The following is a 22,078-nucleotide window of genomic DNA, read 5'->3' as shown; positions in this document are numbered from 1 at the left end:
CTTCACAGTACTACCTGCAAGAAACAAAAAATACAAAACAAAAACCATCACTGTGTGTTTATAAATACACTATTCAGCTATAGCAAAAACTACTGCTTTCATATCTGGCTTTTCCGTTATTTTTTTCCACCAGGTATATATTTAAATATTCATCATGGAATAGCCAGGTTGGCATGATGATAAACTGCTTAAATATAAACAAATGTTGGTACATGACACTTTTGCTGATTAATACAGTGTTGCTCCTTTCTACATGATGGAGACAACACATGTTTGTTTGAGAGGTTTCAAGAATTTTGTGTAATTGTATAGAACTCATCATGATCCCACGGATCCCATTGAGCGCCATAGAAGAACCCTTTTAATCCTTCTGTAGCACTTATCAGCTACAGTCTACCTGAACATCATTGCAAATTAAGTGCATGCAATCCCCTGTTGTTCTTTTATACAATAAAAGACAAACAAACATAAGATTTCTCCCTCATACCTTGGCGCAGTCAACTCCACACACCTCAACTCACTCAAAAGGTATAGTAGAGACATGGTGACACCCAGACATACTGTAAGTGATGTTGTATTTGGGGAGTACAGTGTAAACAAGGAAGGACAGACAGGACATAATGGTGGTGGGAGTATGCATCTTAGTTAAGAAGCATATTAAATTTAAGGCAGTGCATCCAGTCTACATGGGTGACCACTACAATGTTGAGTCAGTCTGGTGTTATGTAAGCTCTGGGAAAATAAAATTGAGAGTGGGAGTGTATTATAGGCCTAATGACTGTGACGAATATACGAAACAACTATACACAGGAATAGATTGGGGCAGGAAATCAGAATTCCGTATAATGGGATATTTTAACTTTCCAGATGTTGACTGGAATTTGTGAGTTGGTCATTCACACACTAGCAAGACTTTTGTAGATTTCTTGGATGACATGTTTCTACAGCAACATGTTAGAGAAGAAGCAATACTCTTGGTCTGGTTATCAGCAGTGATTCTACATACTTTAAAAATCTGCAGGTAAAAGACCCACTGGGTGGCAGCAATCACAGTGTACTAATGTGAAATTTAATTAAAGACAACTACTGTCAAGGGTAAAAGGAAAAGCTTTTATTTTCATAAGGGTGACTACAGTTGTCTCAGACAGTTTTTAAATTCTATGGAGTGGGACCAACTGTTGATGTTACCAACAGCAAATTCTAAATGGGAAGCATGCAGGGAAATAATCATAGAAGCTACTAGGCTTTTCATACTAAAGAAATACTGTTCAAGGCTTAGACCTAAATGGATGTCAGACGAACTATTGAAACAAGTGGTAGAGAAGAAAAATGTATGGGATGCATATAAATGGTAAATATAAATCAGAAACCTATATGGTAGATATAAATTAGTCTGTAACCAAGTTTCAAAGGAGGTTAGGCAGATTAGGAAATGTCTCTGGCAAAGAACAGCAGAAAGACCTCTGTGCTTATATGAACAGCAGAAGGAAGGGATTGAATCAGATTGGGTCACTTGATGTCAGTGGGTTAACTGTTGCTGTTGATGACCGCTGCTCAATTTGCTGACAAATTGAATAGGTATTTGCATCTACATTCACACATGAGGAATTCTTTAGGGCAGGGGATGCCAGAAGTTTATCAAACTCTAATGTGGAGTTAAATGATTTGTGATAACTGAAAGGAAAGTGGAAGAGGGATTTTGAAGCTGAACATAAAAAAGGCACTTAGGGTGAATGGAAGATGTATGTGTGAATGTATCCCCAATTTATAAAGGTGGATTGAAATGTAACATGAGTAATTACAGACCTGTTAGCTTAACATCTGTTGCAGCCAAAATAACAGTGTAACTGGTTAAAGAAGTAATGCAGGACCATCTGGATAGAATGCGATTATACTGCAGTCACATGGATTTGTTAAGGGGCGGTCTTGTCTAACCATCTGATATGTTACTCTGATGCAATGACCAAGGAAATGGATGCAAAAAATAATTTTGAAATCATATACTTAGATTTCAGGAAGGCTTTTTTTTTTATACTGTTGCACGTAAAAGACTGCTGTGTAAACTGGAGAAATATTGGCATTAAGGGCAAGTTACTGCTGTGGATAAAGGGACTGTTAAGTGAAAGAAGACAGAGTGGCTATCAACGGCCACTGCTCTTTGTGGACTAATGTTATTAGTGGAGCTCCCGAGTGTTTAGTGCTGGGCCCGTTGTTGTTTTCAGTATTTATTAATGATATCGATGAAGATTTATCAGGCTTAATATCAAAGTTTGCAGATGATACAAAGTTGGCAGGGTGATTAGCAACAATAATCAGAATGAGCTATTGCAACAAGATCTATGAAAATTGGTCAATGGGCTGAGAAATGGCCGTTGGAGTTTAACATTAACAAATGCACAGTACTGCACATGGGTAGCAGTAAATCCAGAGTCATTTATCAAGTGTGTGGTACTACACTCAGGGTAATCTCAGAATCATTTATCAAGTGTGGTACTACACTCAGGGTAGTGGAAAATGAAAAAGCCCTGGGGGTAATTGTGCAATCAGATATGAAATTCTCTGAGCAGTGCAGACTACCAGGACAGCTCATGGGGTTTTGTCAATGATATATAGAAACTCTGCTAGCAGGGATAAGGAGGTAATTATTCCCTTGTACAAAACCATGGTTTGGCTGCATCTTGAATTATTGTACAGGTCTGGACGCCTCACTTTAGGAAGGATGTAGATCTGCTGAACGGGTGCATAGAAGGGAAATGAGATTGGTGATGGGAAAAAATGGGCACTGTTTCCTTGAAAGGTTCAGTTCTGCAAATTGGGGCTTCTGGAGACTTAGGCTCCTGTGGGGGTTATCTGATTGAAGTGTTTTAGGCCTTGAATGGATTGAGTAAGCTGAATACGAATGACATTCTTCCTATTCCTGAAACTACAGCAAAAGGAAAAATTCATGAGATGATGGGGCATAAATTTAAGTTGATGAAGGAAGGTCGCAGGAGATAGACGTGCTGAAGATTGCCTTCAGCCGGCTGTTAGTTGATTGTTGGAACAGGCCTCCATCTGTTGTGGAAGCAGACAGTTTGAATAAATTCAAGGAAGTATTAGACAAATTCTTGGAGGGTAATGATAGGTGAATTGTATAGGGGTTTTTTTTTTTGGCTGATAGTATATAACCTTGCTTTCTTGCATCATTTGCCGCTATTACTGCTACTACTAAAACTGTAGAGAATGAAGTTAAAAAGGTTGTATGAGGTGTGAATATGTCACCATCCTCACTTCACCTTTATGGGGCTACACATCTACACTCACACTTTATCATACATATTAATTTTATGGCAGGGTGATGTCTGGACCCAGAGATGCCTATCGCATCATTATTAGATGCATACAGAAACATAATCACTCTCACCTGTTGATAAGTGAGGGTGATTATGTTTCTGTTTGATTATGTAGCTGTTCCAAGTATTTATATATGTAAAAATCTATTTTATTATATAGGTGTTACTGAAATTTCTTGTGTAGCAATTCATAAAAAAAAAAATAATATTAAGTTTCGTTTTCAATTTTTAAGAAATCAGAACAACTGTGAGGAAACTGGAACATGAAACTGCAGACCTTCGCTTTTTGAATACTCAGTATATTTACAAGGTGCGAGCTTTAGAGAGGGATTCTAAAGAAAAAACTGAAATAATTATGCAGCTACAGGAAAAGAATGCTCAAGCAGTTGTTCAGACCCCAGGTATAACAATTTATTATATATTATTGCAGGAATATTATATTTCTTTGGCTTGTTAAAAAATTTCACCTTGTAAGTTGAAAAACTGTGATGGGAGAGCACTATTGATTATAATACAGTATGACCCAAAATAAACAGTACACTAAGTGATCATTGGCAAAATAAACTTTATTTAATCATTTAACCCTTTATTTAACTCGCCGGTGTGTGTGTGTGGGGGGGGGGTAGAGGTCTATAGTGCCCACTACTGTAGACTCCTTTTCCTCTAATTAATATTGCATTTTTTAAGTAAATAAATAAATTTTAAATCGTGAAAAAATTTACAAACTTAAAATCATAAAATTGTTTTTATTTTATTAATTTTTTATCTTATCGATTTATTATATGTTAGAATTGACTTGACACTTTTTAACATTCACATCTACATGTAAACACACATTTTACAAAGAAAAGGGGGCCCTCATGCACTTTGCATGCATGCATGGGGACCCTATTTAGACTTTAACTTCCCTGTCTTAGGCTATCAGTAAATAAAATAGAAAATATCAGTAATGAATAATGTGTTTGATTTGATGACCTCCTTGATCAAGAAGCAGTTCCAGACATCTCATGAGATTTGCAATCATATTTCAAGATAAGGTGCCTCCATAGCCAGGTGGGAAGGAGCAGCAGTGCGTAGCACATGCTTCTTGATTAGACCGGGGTTCGAGCCCGTCACCACCAAATACGAAGGATGCGGAAAGGTCAGGGAATGACCACCGCATATCCCGGAGCAATATGGCCTTAGTTGCTAATGCTCCTAAAAACCAAATAACAAACAAACAATTTCAAGATAAAGATTGTCACATTGATTGCAAATAATTTTTCAGTGTAGTTTTTGGTTCTGAGATGGCTGAAGGTGGTGAATAATGAAATTGCTTTCCTTGACCATTAATTGCTGCAAATGATGCAGATAGGAGAATAAGGGTGTGAAATAAGATAAGGACAGTGTTTCTCCCTATGATTATCAATGATTGTCATACCTTTATGTGGTAAGAGAAGCTCCAATCTAATATTCTATTTGAGCATGGTCTTTTATTGACTGTAAGTTGGCGACTGAAGTAACTGTTGCAGTGCGTGTCCTACATTCTCATTCATTAAAACACTTTTTGGACAGCCCAACTGGCCATTCCTCTGACATTTCTTGTGCCCTTAAATTTCTGCCCAATAGATAAGATTATATTGTTATTGTGAGCTGTTTATGGAAATAGCATGTGAAATTTTTTTAATAAATATCACAGTTGGCTTACCATCAAGGTCCAGGCTGCATGACATAAAATAATACTCAAATAATAATATCCTTTCCTCTGCTGTTAAAACCATGTTCACTGTGTATAATGGTGCCTTTTGTTAGTTCTTATTATAGCAAGTAGCATTCACTTTCAAGTTAAAGTACATGTGCTTCAGATGTGATAATTTAAGTATTTGTTTTCAGCCATACCACATTTGCTTTTTTGTGAATATGATTAAAAATATAATGAAATTTAAACCTATATATATTGGCTAAAAGTATAATTAACCTCTATGTTAATATGCTTTTTATCATTGTATATCAAATGGGAGTGATGTAGCTGTTGTCTGGTCTCAAATATTGTGGAGCTTATGGCCATAAACTGCATCCCCATAAACTCCACTTCCACAGTGGAGTTTATGGGCATGCAGTTCCGAGATGAGATAAAAAATAAATTAGTTTTAAAAAAAGTTAATTGCTGCAGCAAGTTTGGAGATTATAGTAATTAGCTGAATATCTCAGGCTGAACACATTGCATTGTGTTCCTGGTTTGAAAGATTTTTGGAAAGCATCACAGAAAAGATACTGTATGCTGATGACTTTTCTCTTGCATATTCTAAAAATCTATAAAAATTTATAGATTAAATTGCAGACACTATTTCCAGGTATTTAGGAAACACATAAGTGAAATTTATTATGAATACCAGACTTAATCAAATACAAGTCAGACCTAGTCCTGATACTCATAAAAATAAGAGTATAATTTTGTCTGCTGAGGCCACCATCTCATCAGGAACCACAAGCTCTTGATGAATGGAAGGAAATCATTTTAATACACTAAACTCAGCCACTGGGCAAAGTAGAGGTTGTACTCTGTGAAGTGGTGTCTGAATTGTATAGAACCTATTTGGAAATTAAAAAAAAAAAAAAAAACCTCTGAAAAGCTCTAAAAACCAGAGATGGTGAAACAAATACAGTATGTCATTTGAGGACATTATTATTTTAATGGTCCCCAGGCATGACCTGTATCGGTATGTGTGTATTGCATCTGTAAGAAGTGTGTCCCTTGGGCCAGTTTGCATGTGATTCATGCTGAGAAACCCTGAATTATTCATGGGTGAAAATGCTACTCCCTCTTCCTGAGGTCAGCTAAGCATATGCGTGATTGAAGAGGACTTTAGAAATTCCTCCAGTTGTCAACAGGACTTGAACCCAGACCTCTCCAAATGATTGGCACATGGATGTGGTGAAGCCACTATACTGTCATGGAGGACTACTGTTTGAGGGGAAAAAAATAATAATAATTAAATAAGCAATAACATGCAGTTAAAAAAAAAACCAAAAGAAAACTGGAAAATGTAACCAGCTGGCAGTGGTTCACTGAATTGGTAGTGAGGTTTTTAATATGATAGTGAGGTTTTTAATATGGCTGGTCCTCTGGAGTGAATTTTTTTGTGGAATTTTTGAAAAATTGTAAAAATTAAAACTTTGTACTTGATTGCTTTAAAATATTATTTTGTTCTTACTTTGATCGATTTGCAGTGAAATTATTGCCAAAAATCAAATCAGAATTTAAAAAAATTCAAAAAATTCATAAATATATATTAAAAGAGAGGAACAAAGCACTTTTAACCTATTAGATCTAAATACAGTATTTGCTTATTTCCAATTGGAAATTACAAGGGCTTTTCAATAAAGAATGATCATAATTTTTCATGAACAACCATACTGCTTTCTATTTCTAGTTGAGTTGCAGAATTTATGACCAAACCAAGCTGCATCACATAGCAACTTGCACAGTCAACTTGTGTGCATGGGTGATCTTTGTGGTAGGTTAAGTTTATGCCTGTCCAGTTTCGCCTTCATAACCACTGTTACGGACATGACATGTGAGGAACAGTATACAGTGGGGCCTCAACTTACTTATGATGACACCGACATCCTATATTCTCAGGAACCGATATACTTTCCATGCAATCGTTTATTTTAAGGACCGATGGTATTTGCAGGTACCGATAGCTTTCCGATATAGTGGAATGACACATGGGTGGAAATTTTCAGATGCGTGGTGCATGGAGCATCACTCTTACAATTGTTCTCAACCAATTAGCATCTTTTTTATTGTTCAACAACGTTATTGTTCAACACGTGGTGCGCAGAACATCACTCATACAATTATTTCAGATCTATGATGATCTGAAACTTAAAGCTCCATCAACCAGTGGCAGTGCTGTGCACTTTGAAGATTTTAAAGCCAGCAGAGGCTGGTTTGATTGCTTCAAAAAAAAAGGGCAAATGTCAGAAGTGTTGAAAGGCATGGGGAGGCATTCAGTACTGATAAAAAAGCAGCTGAGACCTTTAAAATTGAATTCCAAGAGTTTGTTGATCTGGAGGATTATCTTACCCACCAGGTTTTTAACATTGATGAAACCAGCCTCTTGTGGAAGTGAATGCCCAGGGGAACGTACATCACTGAGGATGAGGCTAGTTTATTTGGGAATAAGCTCATGAAAGATAGGCTCACTGTTGGGTGCCAATGCCTCTTGGATTTTATGTTGAAGCCTTTGCTTGTGTATCACTCTAATACCCCCAGAGTATTTAAACAACAAAAAGTCGACAAAGGCATGTTAGAAGCATTTTGGCACAGTAACAAGAAATCCTGGGTTACAGGATATGTCTTCAATGAATGGGAGCTTGAAGTTTTCTGTCCTTTAGTGAAGAGTTATCTTGAGAAAAATAAGCTTCATGTGAAGGCCCTGCTCCTGCTGGATAATGGGCCAGGCTATAGTCCCAACCTTGTTTAATCTCTTGAGGCACAATTTGACTTTGTTCAAGTCAATTTTTTGCCACCCAACACCACTCTTCTTCACCTAATGGACCAGCAAGTGATTGCAAACTTCAAGAAAACCTACACCGCAAAAATATTTGCAAGTTGCTTTGCACCGACTTCTGGTGAAAATGCTGTCATCCCGAAAGATTTTTGTAGGTCGAAATTCAATGTGCTGGATTGTGTGAGGCTGATTGTAAGTTCTTGCAATGATGTTTCCACCAGGTGCTTAAATTCAGCCTTGAAAAACATCTGGCCTTTAATTATGCATAAAATTGATGGATTTGAAGATGGTGTTTTGACAAACGATATTGTCACTCTTGAAAAATCGACGGGTCTGGAAGTTGGCAAAGAGAATGTGAGGACATTATTGTTGTTGCTAATGGGTGTCAGCTGACAACAGAGGAGCTACAAGAGTTGGAGAAAATTATGGAGAGTGACACTGAAGAGGAAGAAAAAGACACCCAAAAAGTGTCTGCTCAAGAGTTGATGATTGTCATTTCTTGTTGTGAGCGTTTAAGAGAAGTGATAAAAACACCCTGATATTGAAAACACTGAACTCATGATGTGCAAAATGGAGGACGAAGTCATTTCTTACTTCAGAAAGCTACAAAAATGTAAAAAACAGTCCACTTTGGACAGTTTCTTTACCAGTAGCAACAAAAGACTGAAAAGACACCTGACGCTTGATATAGAGTCCCACCACCACTGCACCACCATTGATTTCATCAGCTCTGCACAGTGCCTCAGTAGCCAGGTGGGCAGGAGCGGCAGTGTGTAGCACACGCTTCTTGATTAGACCGGGGTTCGAGCCTGTGACCACCAAATACGGAGGATGTGGAAAGGTCAGGGAATGACCACTGAATATTCTCGGAGCAATATGGCCTTAGTTGCTAATGCTCCTAAAAACCAAATAACAACAACATCAGCTCTGCACTTCAAGTCAAAGGTAAATGCTAATTTATTGTTTTTTATTTTTTTTTAATTTTAAGATGTTTTATTACTATTTTTATCACTAATTTTTAACATGTAAGAAATACCTATTTTATGTGTTGTTGGGGAACGAATTACAGGAAATCAATGTATTGTTTCAACTTACAATATTTTCAACATACAGAGTTTTTTTTTTTTTGGGTCTAACGGCACCAGGGATTTACCCCATCTCCGCATATGTTCTTTGTATCGAGGACAGTACGCTGTCAAGGCCAGAGGTTTAAAAGTGTGTGGATCATGTGTTGTGTAATATGTTGTGCCCCTTGTTAGCCGCCAGGCCCCAGATGGGACCTGTTGTTTACGTACTCTGCCACGTGGAGGCCAGCCAGGTGTTCCCTTAAAGTTTGCTCTGGCAGGTCCTACCACCTATTTTCCTGAGATTTCAGTGGCTAGGACTTAAAAAAAAAAAAAAGAATATATATATATATAAAATAAATAAATAAAAAATAATTAAAATAAAAATTCTTCTTTCCTTTTGGGCACAGATGGTACATTATACGCTACTTAGAGGGGCTATAAGGGATAAGCGCTGAAGGTGATAAGATTTCCTGATAGGTCAGGCATGAATTTTGGTGTTTTAAATTTGTACGTGTGGGGCAGGCGCTGTTGTAAGGAGAAAGATGGGAGGGGAGGTGGAAGACTTGGGGGGTTGGAAATTGGAAGTAAGGGGTCTATAGGGAAGATGACCCCTGTTGAAATAGTGGAGCGTGCCCATGCCCCACCAGAGGAGAAAGAGGGGTGGCAGGAGGGGGAGGAGACAGCAGGCCGTCCCCTCCCCCCTGCTAGGGAAAGAGGAGTAAAGAGCAGGCTAGACAGAGCCGGGGCACTATATGGCTGTATGGCCTCATAAGATGCAATCTTCAAGGTCCGAGTCCAAGTTGCAATCTTCGTCTGTGCATTGGTCCGGTGGAGGTCCAAGTCCAGAAGTCAGGTCCAGTTTGTTATGTCCATGTGTTGTTATCTGCTTCAGGTGGTTACTAGTTCAGAGTTTCGCAGTCATCTCAGGTAGTTATGTTTGTGTTTTCATAGGTTAGTGATGATGTGGCAGGGATCTTTGTCTTTCAAAGAATTCGCGGGCAAAGACGGTGAAAGCCCGGTAATTATCTTCTTCTTGCAAAATTATTTCTTCTCGGTTTTTTAGCAAGGAATTGATGCGTGTATATAGCTGACATCTGAGGTCCTCATAGTTGTCACAGTCATGGATAAGATGTTTCCAGGTTTCCTCCTGACCGCAGTTACAGCTCGGGTTGTCGGAGATTCCCAGCTCATGGAGTTTCCCTCTGAAGGAGCCGTGTCCCGCAAGAAGGAAGGTGGTGTGCAAGCCAGGGGAAAACCAGGACGGAGAAATAGGATATACCCTGCTGACATCGGGTATAAATTTTTTGGTGACTTGCCCTTTTGTGGTAAGATTCCATCTATTTTGCCAGATAGATTGCAGGTGTTCCGTTAACCTCTTATTTTCTGAGGATTTGCTTTTCTGTGGATCTGTTGTGTAACCTAGATAAGTTGTGGTTCTTCCTTTCGAATGTTGGTGTAGCAGCCCACAGCGCACAATCTCCAGGTCCAGGGGAAGGAAGCCCGCCAGGACCTGGAGTGCATGGGTGCTCACCGTGTAGCAGGCTCTTGTTGTTGTCAATAGTATGGATCGGTGGAGTGACTCCAGCTTTATCTTGTTGACTGTTGTGTTTGCTTTCTGATACCAGGTGCCTGCACCATAGGCAAGGATAGGGTGAAGAGAGCTTTGTATAGAAGGGAGAGGGCCCTCTTCTTTAGTCCCCAGGCCCTCCTGGTGTTTTTGGTTATCAGGGCCGAGAGCCTCCTTGTTTTCGTTCTGAGATAACAGAGATGAGATGTGAAGTTCAAGTTTCGGTCTAGTATTATTCCTAAGTATTTTAGTTCCTGTTTGAGTTTGATGGTCTCTCCATTTATTTTGATTAGTGTAGGTCTGCCAGGGTCAAGAGCACCCCTGAGGAGTATTGAGTTTGTTTTTTCGGTTGAGATCGTTAGAAGATTCTTCTTGGCCAAATGCTGTAGCATGTGTGTGGCATGATTGCCTATGGCCTCCAGTTGAGCCCTGCTGTCTGCTTGAAGCATCATAATCAGATCATCAGCGTATGCCTGTGTAATGACATTTGGAACATCCAAGTTTAAAAACTCATCAAGCACCAGGTTCCACAGGAGCGGCCCCAGGATGGATCCCTGGGGGCAGCCCCTGTAAACTGGTCTGGATACAGAGGTAAAGGGTGTGCTGACAGTGATTCTTCGGTTTTCCAGGTAAGATTTCATGCAGTGAAATAGATTTGATGGGATTTCAGCCTGTCGGAGCCTGGCTAGAACACTGGGCCACCAGAGGGAGTCAAAGGCTCCAGCGAAGTCAATTGATATGAGGAGGAAATATTTCCTGTTACAGTTTCTGACTGCATCGATGATCCTCTCGAAGGCATCAGTGGTGGAGCATCCCCTCCTGAAACCAAATTGGTTTCTTGACATCAATTGAGCATTCTGGTAATGGTTTTCAATTCTGTGGTAGATGAGTCGCTCAACGAGCTTTCTCAGCATCGACAGCAGAGCGATAGGCCTGTATGAGCCTGGCATGTCCTGGGGTTTAGTGGGGTTTTTCAGGATAAGTCTGACTCGGGCTGTCTTCCATGAAGTTGGAAAGAAACCCTCTGTGAGGCATTGATTTGCCAGGTTTAATATAGTATCCGGTATAATTTCCACTGCCTTTTTTAGTATTTCCGGCTCTATTTGATCTTCGCCGGGAGTTTTCCTGTTTTGCATTTTGGCTGCAGTTATGTTGAGTTCCGTTATTGTGAAAGGGGGCTCCACTGTCTGGGTGGAGTATTTATCATTCCCCTCGCAGAGAGTTCTTTGTTCATGCCTGTGTGGAATTGTTGAAGGTAGGAGGATATGGTCCAATATATTATTAATGGAAGAGTGCCAGGATCTGGTGTATGTCCCTTGAGGTGTTAAGGTGGCAGCAACGACTTCTCCCCTAGGAAATTTACTGGTGGTGATTTTATATACCAATCCCCAGGGGTCTGCATTTCTCACTGTGGATACAAGGTCTTCCCAGGAGTGTCTTGTTCTTGTTTTAATTTGAGCCGTATATTGGTTCAATTTCCGGTATTGCTGTCTGAGTATGTCAACCTCTGCTTGGGGCTAAGATCTGCGTGCCCTTTGGAACCTTTTTCGGGCATTATTCACTCGCTGTCTTATTGCCTGGAGTTCTGGTGACCACCAGTGGATCACTTTGGGAACGGGCTTCTTCTTCCTGATGGCCATGTTTGCTGCTTCAGTTATAAGTTGCGTTACTTTTTGTTGGTGTTGGCTGGATTGAGATATTTTGGGTCGAAATTCCTGGCTTTTTCCATCAATGTTTGTTGGAATAAGTTCCAGTCTGCTTTTTGGATGGCGTATCTTGACGAGAGGAATCTAGGTGGGTACTGTGCTAAGAGGGAGTGGTGGAGGTCAAAGGTTAGGACTCTGTGGTTTGAGGTAGTCCAGTGTTCTTGTACCACCCAGGGGGAGAGATGCCCAACAATCGACCGAGTGGCCAGAGTTACATCTATATTTGCCTCCCATAGTGTGCTGGAGAAAGTTGATGGTTGATTAGGTCTGTTCAGAACTGCTAGATTACTGTTGGAGATGTAATCCTCCAGGCGCTGACCATTTCTTGCACCCCCATGGTCTGGTCTTTCACTGTGCCAAGCAGGGGATCTGCAGTTGGCGTCCATTCCTACTATGAGTTTGGCATTCTGCATTTGTAGTTGGATATTTTGTAAATATCTTGTCACGGGCAATATATCTTCTCCCGGACGGGCATATATAGAGGTGACATAAAATTCCCCTAACGGTGAGGCTACGTGGGCACATACAGCCCAGTTTGTACATAGGTCTGAGATCTTGGTTACCGTGAGGTCAGGATTCCAGACAGCGATGGCAGCCCACGGGTTGTCTCCATCAACTTGTACAATCTTGTAATGTAGGGGGTAGCTTTTTACTTCTTTGTTGTAGGTGTAGGGCTCCTGTAGCATTAGTATGTCATAATTTTCTTCCGTGGCTTTTTTAGCCATTTGTGTGGCAACAGCCTTATATCTCTGAGCATTGTGCTATTCCCCATAGTTGGTTCTGTTTTGTTGTGCACTCTTAGCCTTTATGTAGATTGGACACTTATTATCCCGTAGTGAGTGATCAAATGGCAGCTTTGTTTCTTTACAATTCACACAAATTGCAGGTTCTGCTTTCCTGGGACAAAATGCGAATTCATGTCCGATGTCCGCACAATGGCCACAGGTAGGCTGTGTTTGCTTACAGGTGTGGGTCGTGTGACCAAAGCGGCAGCACCTGTAGCATTTCGGAACAGCCACATGCTCACAAAAACTATGGCTGCCCCAGTTTATACAGATTCTTGATTGTTGGCTCAAAGATTTCCAGGCCGCTGCTGAGAGCTCTATGATCCAATTTATGGCATTTCCCTTTCTGGATTTAGTTTTTCGGCATAATGTGTTGCCCTGATTCTTCCTCCATGAGTGTCTGCTTCAAGTTTTTGTAGTATATTTCCTCTGTTAATTCTTCTGGTGTTGTCTCTTTGTCTACATCAAATACAATGATGCTTGGCCCTTTCCGTCTAGGAGGCTCTGCTAGGAGTCCCAGCGTTGAAATTTTGGGGTTGCTGATTATACCTTTTATGTCCTCCGCAGTTTCAGTTTCAATTAACACCCCTACATTTCTTGTTTTCCGAATAGATCTAATCTTAGTATGCTTGAAGTCACCCTGCTGGTCTTGTGTGTTTCTGTAGAGGCTGGCTTTAGTACAACTAGGTGCTGTTTTGGTATGAGGGTTTTTCTCTGGGCTGTTGTGGTTCGGTTTGTAATGGTGCTTTCATTTGGCTTGTTTAGGTTGGTCCTCAGCGCTTGGGAGTAGGAAGGGACATGCTGTAGCATTTCCTTTGCCCTACTGTTTTGATAGATTTGAAGTTTGGCTAAGGCAACCTCTTTTTCCAAGTTGGTCTGCACTAGGATTGTCTCCATTTTCATCCATAATCCCACTATTTCCCCCCGTTGTGCAGTCGTAATCCTGTTATGTTGATCTTTAAATAGGCTTTCTAGGGTAGTCCTTAGAATAAGAGACTGCTCCAGTGCAGTGCCTTCAGGCAGTCTTGGGTCCAGTGGGGTTTCTTGTTTTTCCTGCCCTTTTTCTGTCACATTTTCTTGTTGGGAGATAGTCTGCTCCGTTTGGTCTTTGTTCTCGCTTTTGGAGCGGGTTTTCATCTCCGATCTGGGAGCTGTGGATTGCTTGCCCTTTCTCTTCACTGTGGATGCTGTTAGAGTACTGTCCAAATCTTCGTTGTTCTCTATAAGTATTGGGTCATCGTTATTTATAGCCTTTTTCAGAGACGTACTTGGATTTTTCGATTTTACGGCCAGGTCCGCATTATCGGGATTGTTTCGGTTTATCGGTTCCATATTTTCACTGGATGAAGAGTTCTGAACGGCAGCTACTGAATTGCTTAGCTGCAGGAGTGCAATGCTTAGTGCAGATTCTGTTTTATGCTTGTTGACCTAGAGCTTGCCAGGTGAGGGGGAGAGATCTCAACCCTAATTACCAAAATACCTGGATGTTGTGCTTAGTTTATTATTCATTCTGGGAGGTCAGCACTGTGCACATTATTATACAGTAATACCCCGACTTACGCGAACTCGGAGTTACACGGTTCTTGATTTTTTTGTTTGGCAACACTGCCGCCCACTGTCTTCAAGGTCGTTTTTCATATGTTATCGATTATACGGTGCGACCGCGGAGAATGAGAGCGAAAGATGAACAAAATTCAACTTTGCTGCGCATGAGCTGCACACATATACAAGAATTTGTATTCCAACTGTCATATTTATATGTATGCGTTCGAATTCGTGCTCAACTTTTGTCGGAAATTACATCGTTTTCACGAGAGAAATGGATAGCGTCGGTCGAGCCGTATACAGTCAGTCCTCGTATAACACGTGTTTACACTACACGAATTCGATCATACACTATTTATAAATATACGGTAACGATATCTTATAATATAACACGAACCGAGGCTTATGCACGATTCGCCTTTGTGTTTACAAGAAATGGCAGTCGAACGCAGAATCACCCCAACCGAACGCAAAACGATAGGAATGAAGAGAAGATTCCGAAAACATATTTATGTGTTTTATATCAGTGAAGGGGGAACACATTTCACCATAATAACGTAAAAACCAACACAATTCCAGCTATCGGTATGCAATTAGATCGAGTTTACTACCAGTTTATAACAGATTCCACTAGCAGAAACGCAACTGGATTTTTATTGTTTTATGGTAGTAACCCCTAGAAATGTGAGGTGTTAATAGTGCATCTCTGCCTTTACGGTGTTGTTTATTCAGTTGCTACACGCGCGCGCGCAGCTTTGTTTATGCGTATCAAGCGTGCCTCCTCGTTTTGTAATTGTGCTTTATTCCCTAAAAATGAGTAAAATACTTAAAAGGTGTGAAAAGGAAGCGTACTGGTGAAGACACTGCAGATTCAGAGAGAAAAAGAAAAGCAATTATCGATAAACAGAGGCAGACTGGGTCAAAAATTCTTACCCGGGAAAATTTATAGTGGCCTCATACTACGGTTTATGGCCAAAATCACACCGGCCTCCGGCCCACCGGGGTTTCCCCGGTAAGGCTTATGGCTAGTCCGCCTCTGTCAATAGAGAAAAAATATGAAATTGTGAAACGCTTTGAGCGAAATGAAAGACCATGTGATATTGCACGTGCTACAGACCTAAATGAGGCGACGGCAAAAAGCACATGACAATTGCAAACTTGACAGGTTGAAAATTGAAAAGGGCTCAATTGTAAAGGGCTTAAAAATTTTAGAAAACAGACTCCAACGAAGAACGCATTATAGCTACAAAGCAAGGAATAAAAAAATTATTAGCTTGCTACGAAGAAATTCTGCGTGAAAAAAAGAAGGTGCTGTGTCGTCAGATAAATTTGTTAAATTTTATGAAGCCATCGACATAGAAATAACTTTTTTACGTAAGTCATTTATTTTTTAATACATATTTTGTATTAATATGTATAAAAAACTGCAATTTTATTAATATTTTTCTTCTAAACTAGTGTTTTTGTCAGTCCTTGGTCCCAATTAAACAAAATTTATATGTATTTATATGCAAAGTTGTACCCCGACTTACGCGAATTCGACATAAGCGATTTTCGTCGGACCCACCTATCGTGTAACTTTGGGGTATTACTGTATATATTCTCAATATCATTATATAGTGACATTACCTGACTTTTATTAATCCTGTGTTAAATATATTTAGTACCCCTAAAATGTTTTGGATATAGATGTCTTGAAGTAGCAAGTAACTTGCACTAATGGTCACTGAGACAAGGTCCGACCAATCAGGGCTCGACCGCCGCGTGGGACACTGAGAACGTATTGTTATATATATTCAAAATATCGTAAATATAGTGACATTAAATAACTTTTATTAACCTTGTATTAGATCAAATATATTTGGTACCCCTAAATGTTCAAGGTATAGATGTCTTAAAGTACGTGGCACTCACACTAATAACGGTCACTCAGACAATGTCCGACCAATCAGTGTTCGACCGCGTGGTGTACACTGAGAACAACTGTCTTTGTTTATCAGGCACCATATTAAAATTAGACAGAAATTTACGGTCATCAGTAAAGTATCTGATATTCATCATGCAAAAACATGTGGTAAAGCTGTTCATTTACAATTCCTGATAGTTGATATCATCATCATTTAAGCGATATTTGCGGTACCAATAGCTTTAACAAAGTTCAACTTAATATACAATGGGAAGTTGTCATGTTGTAACCCAGCATGATCAATGCTAATGAAAAGTGACCATAATTTTCGTTTACCTTGGCCGATCTTCACGAAGTTGATGTCTGTGGACACATCTTGAGAAGAGGAACTTGACGGACACAAAGTAGAGCAAAATGTGACACTTTAAACTACTAAAATCACTACAAATAGTGGAGCACCAAAACTGTGCATCTGACCAGTAATTGGACAGCGCCCTCTAATTTTCAACATACAATGGGTTTTGTGAATCGAATTACTATCGGATGTTGGGCCCCAATGTACTGCTCTTAAATTTTGTTTCTGTCTCTTGAAAGCATCAGCTGAAGTGTATGAAATGTTAAAAGAGACTTATGGTGAATCTACACTTCCATATAGCATATCCTTGCAGGTGGTTTAGAATGTTTAGAGATGGACATGATTCAATCACAAATATCGGCGATCCTTGAACCACTGCTGTCACCATAGAAATCATAAACACTGCTTCTGTAATCGTGAGAGATAATTGTCATATAACAATAAGGCAAAGTTGTTGAGAATATCAGTAGGAAGCAAGCATGGTATTCTCCATAACAATTTGCAAGTCATATAGCTCTTACGGGACCTTACTACAGAAATGCACTTTGTGCTTCGTAGGATCACATTCATCACAAATGACCAGAACTGTATGCAGGTGGGTGGATTCTGCATCACGGCAATGCGAGGCCTTATATTACTCATACTATCATTGAGTACTTAGCCAGTATTAATGTCAGATGTGTTCGTCATTCTCTTTACAGCCCTGACCTTGCACTCTGTAATTTTGTATTTCCAAAGTTAAGGAGAATGTTTCTGGTCATCAGAAGAAGTTGTAGAGACATTGGAGGCAATTCCCAAACGCATGTCAAGAAATGGCTTCCACAGTGTTTTTGAAGAATGGCAGAAATGTTGGAGTAAGTGTATTTCATCAAATGGGAATACTTTGAAAAGGACCATCAAATTAAAGGTATGTTATGGAAAAAAATTATCATCATTCTTTATTGAACGGTCCTTGTATATAGATGAAAATGAAGCATTTTGTCTTATGTTCCTGCCATATTACCAGTGATTGCTGTTTTGCTATGTCACCATTATATTAATCAGAATGGCTAAAGGTTATGGTATGCACAGGATATGTGACCTGTTATCCACTATATAATTCTTTTTCCTTTAATTTGACTTTATGGCCCCAAGTTTTGGCATTGTAACTGTGAAAATTTGACCATTTTTATATTCCCTCTCAGAGCTTTATAGTCCTCAGATAGATTCCCTTTAATTATCTAGTTGCCAAGCTCTATATATGAAGTAGTTCGTATATTTTAAGTGTTTATTCACACAGGCACCTTTTTGCCAATCTCATCATGTCACCTGTCTTTGGACTTTTTAAAGAAGCTCATTGTCTGTTTGGTTTCACAGTTGTCTTACACAATGAGGTTATGACCTTTCTATCTGTAAATGTAAATATTCCATAAATCATTAGTAAGACACCATGGACTCTTCTGGCCTTATGAAGAACTTCATGTTTTCTTCGATCATAACCCACAAATTTCTCCCCATCTCCACCAGTAATGTTTTTGAATTTAACTCATAGCATGTATCTTATTTTTGAGTTTTTATATCCCAAGTTTGAAATCTTGCATCTTGCAGCATAAAAACAAAGCTACCACATATTTTATCATTGCTAAAATTCCAGAATAGACAATGCCTGCCAGGACACTTCCCCCACTCCCCCAAATCTTCCCATCATTTGAAAATATTGATAACATGCCTTATCTGTTTTGTCAGTGTCATTTTAAGAAAATCAGAAACAACAGTAGTCCCGTTACCAATTCTTAAAAGACCCTACTTCTAGCACTAGCCCAATCTGAAGAGTGGCCATAAATTAAAACCCTTTGCTCCAGTTATTGTTTTATCTATACAGTAATCTTGCCCTTGATTCCAACATGTTCCAGCTTATAAAGGGGAACTGGGTCAAATGTTTTGCAAAATGTTAGTCCAAATAATGTCAAAATTATTTCCTGTATCCAATTAAAAAAAAATTACATAAATCTGTAGTTGCGTAAGTCAGGGACTTATTGTATTAAAAAATGTTCAGCAACCTGCGTAAAAAATATGGCGATAGATAAAAAAAAGGAAAAAAAAAAAAAAAAACTTACCACACACACTACTCGTGTCCAATATGATGCTTCCCTTTATTTTTTGTTTGTTATTTGGTTTTTAGGAGCATTAGCAACTAAGGCCATATTGCTCCGGGATATGCGGTGGTCATTCCCTGAACTTTCCGCATCCTCCGTATTTGGTGGTGACGGGCTTGGACCCCGGTCTAATCAAGAAGCGTGTGCTATGCACTGCTGCTCCTTCCCACCTGGCTATGGAGGCGCCTTTTTATTTATTTATTTTTTGTGATGTCGATTTTAAGTCTAATAGCTTCCCTTTATTTTTTACGATGTTGCGTATGGTTTGGTCACCAATATTATAATGGTTCCTCAGAGAATTAACAGATGTACCGTGTTCAAACATTTGAATAATTTCGAGGGAAGTTTTTGAACTGAAAACGTAACTCTTTTGCGTTTAGCCATAATTTTCGCGATTTCTAAACAAACAAACAAACAAAAAAAAAAAAAAAATTCTGACATCCCTGACATAAATAACAAAACAAAATTTGTCCATTTGCACTGCAACCAAACACAACAATCGAAGCGACGCACTAAAACAAACTAAACATTTGGTCTCTTTTTTTCCTTCTTTTTTGGGTGGTGGGTGCAAAGAAAGCGGGGATTGCAAGATAATAGGTACACTAATCTCCCAATGATGACTTATAATGCCGCTTGTTGCTTATTTATGACTTGTAAAATATCTGTTTATACCTATTCTAGGTATTACTTGAATTTTTTTATTTCTGGTTGATTTTTTTTTTTTTTTAAATTTGGCGTCTTGAAGTTTCCCAGTTAATCGAGAGTCTGCTGTATAAAGGTTTTATAGATTTCAGTTGTCTTTATTGCCTTGATTTAACTGATGTACAAAAAACCTTGATTGACACAGAGTGCATTGTTGGGGCAATATATAAGTATATATAAGTTTACACAAGAAATTGGTTTGATTGAGCTAAAACCTGTTATGACAAATAGGAAATACCAGTAGATTAAAGCTGTTGGCTGGAAGTTCTTTTGATAACATGGCAGAGATTTGGTGCACTCTATACCAGGATTTGGCTGTTCTAGAATTTCTGTTACTTTGTTTGTCAAAAGGAGAAGACAGAGAGTGGTTATCAATATGCATTACTCTTCTTGGGCTAATGTTATTAGCGTAGCCGAGTAGTCAGGAATGGGAGTGCAGTAGCACACGCTCTTTGAGTAGACCGGGGTTCAAGCACCTGACTGCTAAATACAATTGATCTGCCAACCCGCACTGGACCAGCATGGCAGATTATGGTCGATTTCCCTCTACATAAATTGTTGAAAAAGCTGCAGTGGATTGATAATGGCTGCAGTTTTTTTTTGTTAGTGTAATCCTCCCCAGGGTGCATTGTTTGTTTGTTTCTATATTTATGATATTGAAGAAGGTATATCAGGCTAAATGACTGCAGATGATATGAAGGTTGGCAGGGTAGTTAATCGCAGTAATCGGGTATGCTACTGTAACAAAATCTAGACAAATTCAGCAGATGTGTTGAGAAGTGGAATTGAAGTTTAACATTGACAAATGCAAGGTACTTCATAAGGGGAGCAAGAATCCCAAATTAATGTACCATCTTGTGTGGTACCACACTCAGGGCAGTAGAGAATGAAAGAGATGTGGGGTAATTTTGAAGACAGATATGAAGTTCTGAGCAATGCAAACAGGCTGCCAGAAGAGCAACAAGATTGGTGGAGGGGAAGGACAAAAGTGTACTGTTACCAGGAAAGGCTTCAGTTTGCAAGCTGCAGCATCTGGAGACTAGACACTTGTGAGGAGATCCTTTTATGAAATCATTATCTGTGTATCATTGAGAATACCCTTTTCATAACTCTTATCATTTAGAATACCATTCTCTCTCTAGATGTACTCCTATACTGCATTCCTAACCCTTTTCGGAGTGAGTTCCTTGCATGTGGTGTCACACACATACACAATTTTTTTTTAAAAAACTTACCATTTCTTCTTTTTTTATATAATGCTATCTTCTACGTCAATTCAGTTTCATTGATTTGTGGTCTGAATTCCAGAGAACTTTGGTTTTTAGAAGTCAAAATCAAATAACAGTGGCTGACAGGCTTGATCTCCCTCAAATTTTAAAGTTAATTTTTGTGCAGACATCTATTATAATCTGTGCCTACTGTTAGTTGGAAACAGATAAGAGACGACAACACTACCTGGATGGTTTCAAGCCATTTTGTACATATATGGACACATTATATGAAATGTACTTGAGAAACCTGTACAGTTAGTTCTGCTATAATGTGCATTTTTTCAATATGAATTGCTCCAACGCGACACCTCCATAGCCAGGTGGGAAGGAGCAGCAGTGCATAACACACGCTTCTTGATTAGACTGGTATTCGAGCCCATCACCACCAAATATGGAGGATGTGGAAAGGTCAGGGAATGACCACTGCATATCCCGGAGCAATATGGCCTTAGTTGCTAATGCTCCTAAAAACCAAATAACAATAACAAACTCCGACGCAATTGATATATTAGGGAACAATGCGACTATGATGCGATTTTCACAATGGCTCATGCGTGATTTCATCTGTGAGTAACACCAAGCGAACGTAAAACCCAACGCCAAGCTGAACGTAGTGACCTGCAGAGCAATACATACAAATTTACGAAGCTCAAAAAACGTCAAATGTGTGAGAGCTGTATTTCCCATTTACTGTAATTGTATGGGTCAGAGACATTGTTATCAAACTTATCATTTGCTGTATTCACAAGATTTTCTGTTCAAACAAAAAATTTCGTGAGGCGGGATAGCGCATTTCGCACATAAAACAATAAAAACAATTTGCAGTTCCCGGTTTATTGGGCTTTTCTGTTAGAAAATACATATCTACATGTCTTTTCTTGTTAGTGTAGTCTAATTATAAATGGGTAGCAAACTCAATCTTATTGCATTTGTAATAATACCGATAGCTGGAATTCTGTGGGTTTTTATGTAATGGTGAGTTATTTCCTCTTCAATCATATAAAAAACATAAATAAATTATCAGAATCTTCTCTTTTGTGCGTGCTGTGTTTGTTATTGATTGCTCATCTTTTTTACTGTTTTAAATTTTGCAATCTAAAAAAAAAAAGAAAATGTCAGTGAACAGAAATATCAATCAAACAAGCTTCATATCTTGTCAACGTAAAGTGTTATATTTACTGCAATATTTATTTATTTGTTAGAAATTT

At 39.1% G+C, this 22,078-nt stretch overlaps 1 protein-coding gene across 1 annotated transcript in view; it reads left to right on the top strand.

Annotated features, from left to right (window-relative positions):
* Positions 1-22,078, top strand: part of LOC150088059 (centrosomal protein of 135 kDa-like) — a 507,662-nt gene that overhangs the window by 27,837 nt on the left and 457,747 nt on the right. The window contains exon 3 of the mRNA XM_090369998.1: positions 3,566-3,733. Coding sequence (XP_090226124.1) covers positions 3,566-3,733 — 168 coding nt within the window. The remainder of the gene's footprint in view (positions 1-3,565; positions 3,734-22,078) is intronic.

This window comes from Mastigoproctus giganteus, chromosome 3 (genome assembly GCF_048544385.1).
Source record: "Mastigoproctus giganteus isolate SK-2022 chromosome 3, ASM4854438v1, whole genome shotgun sequence".
In the NCBI taxonomy this organism is placed as follows: domain Eukaryota; kingdom Metazoa; phylum Arthropoda; class Arachnida; order Uropygi; family Thelyphonidae; genus Mastigoproctus; species Mastigoproctus giganteus.
The sequence above is the reverse complement of the archived record's forward strand: the minus strand, read 5'-3'. Positions and strand labels throughout refer to the sequence as shown.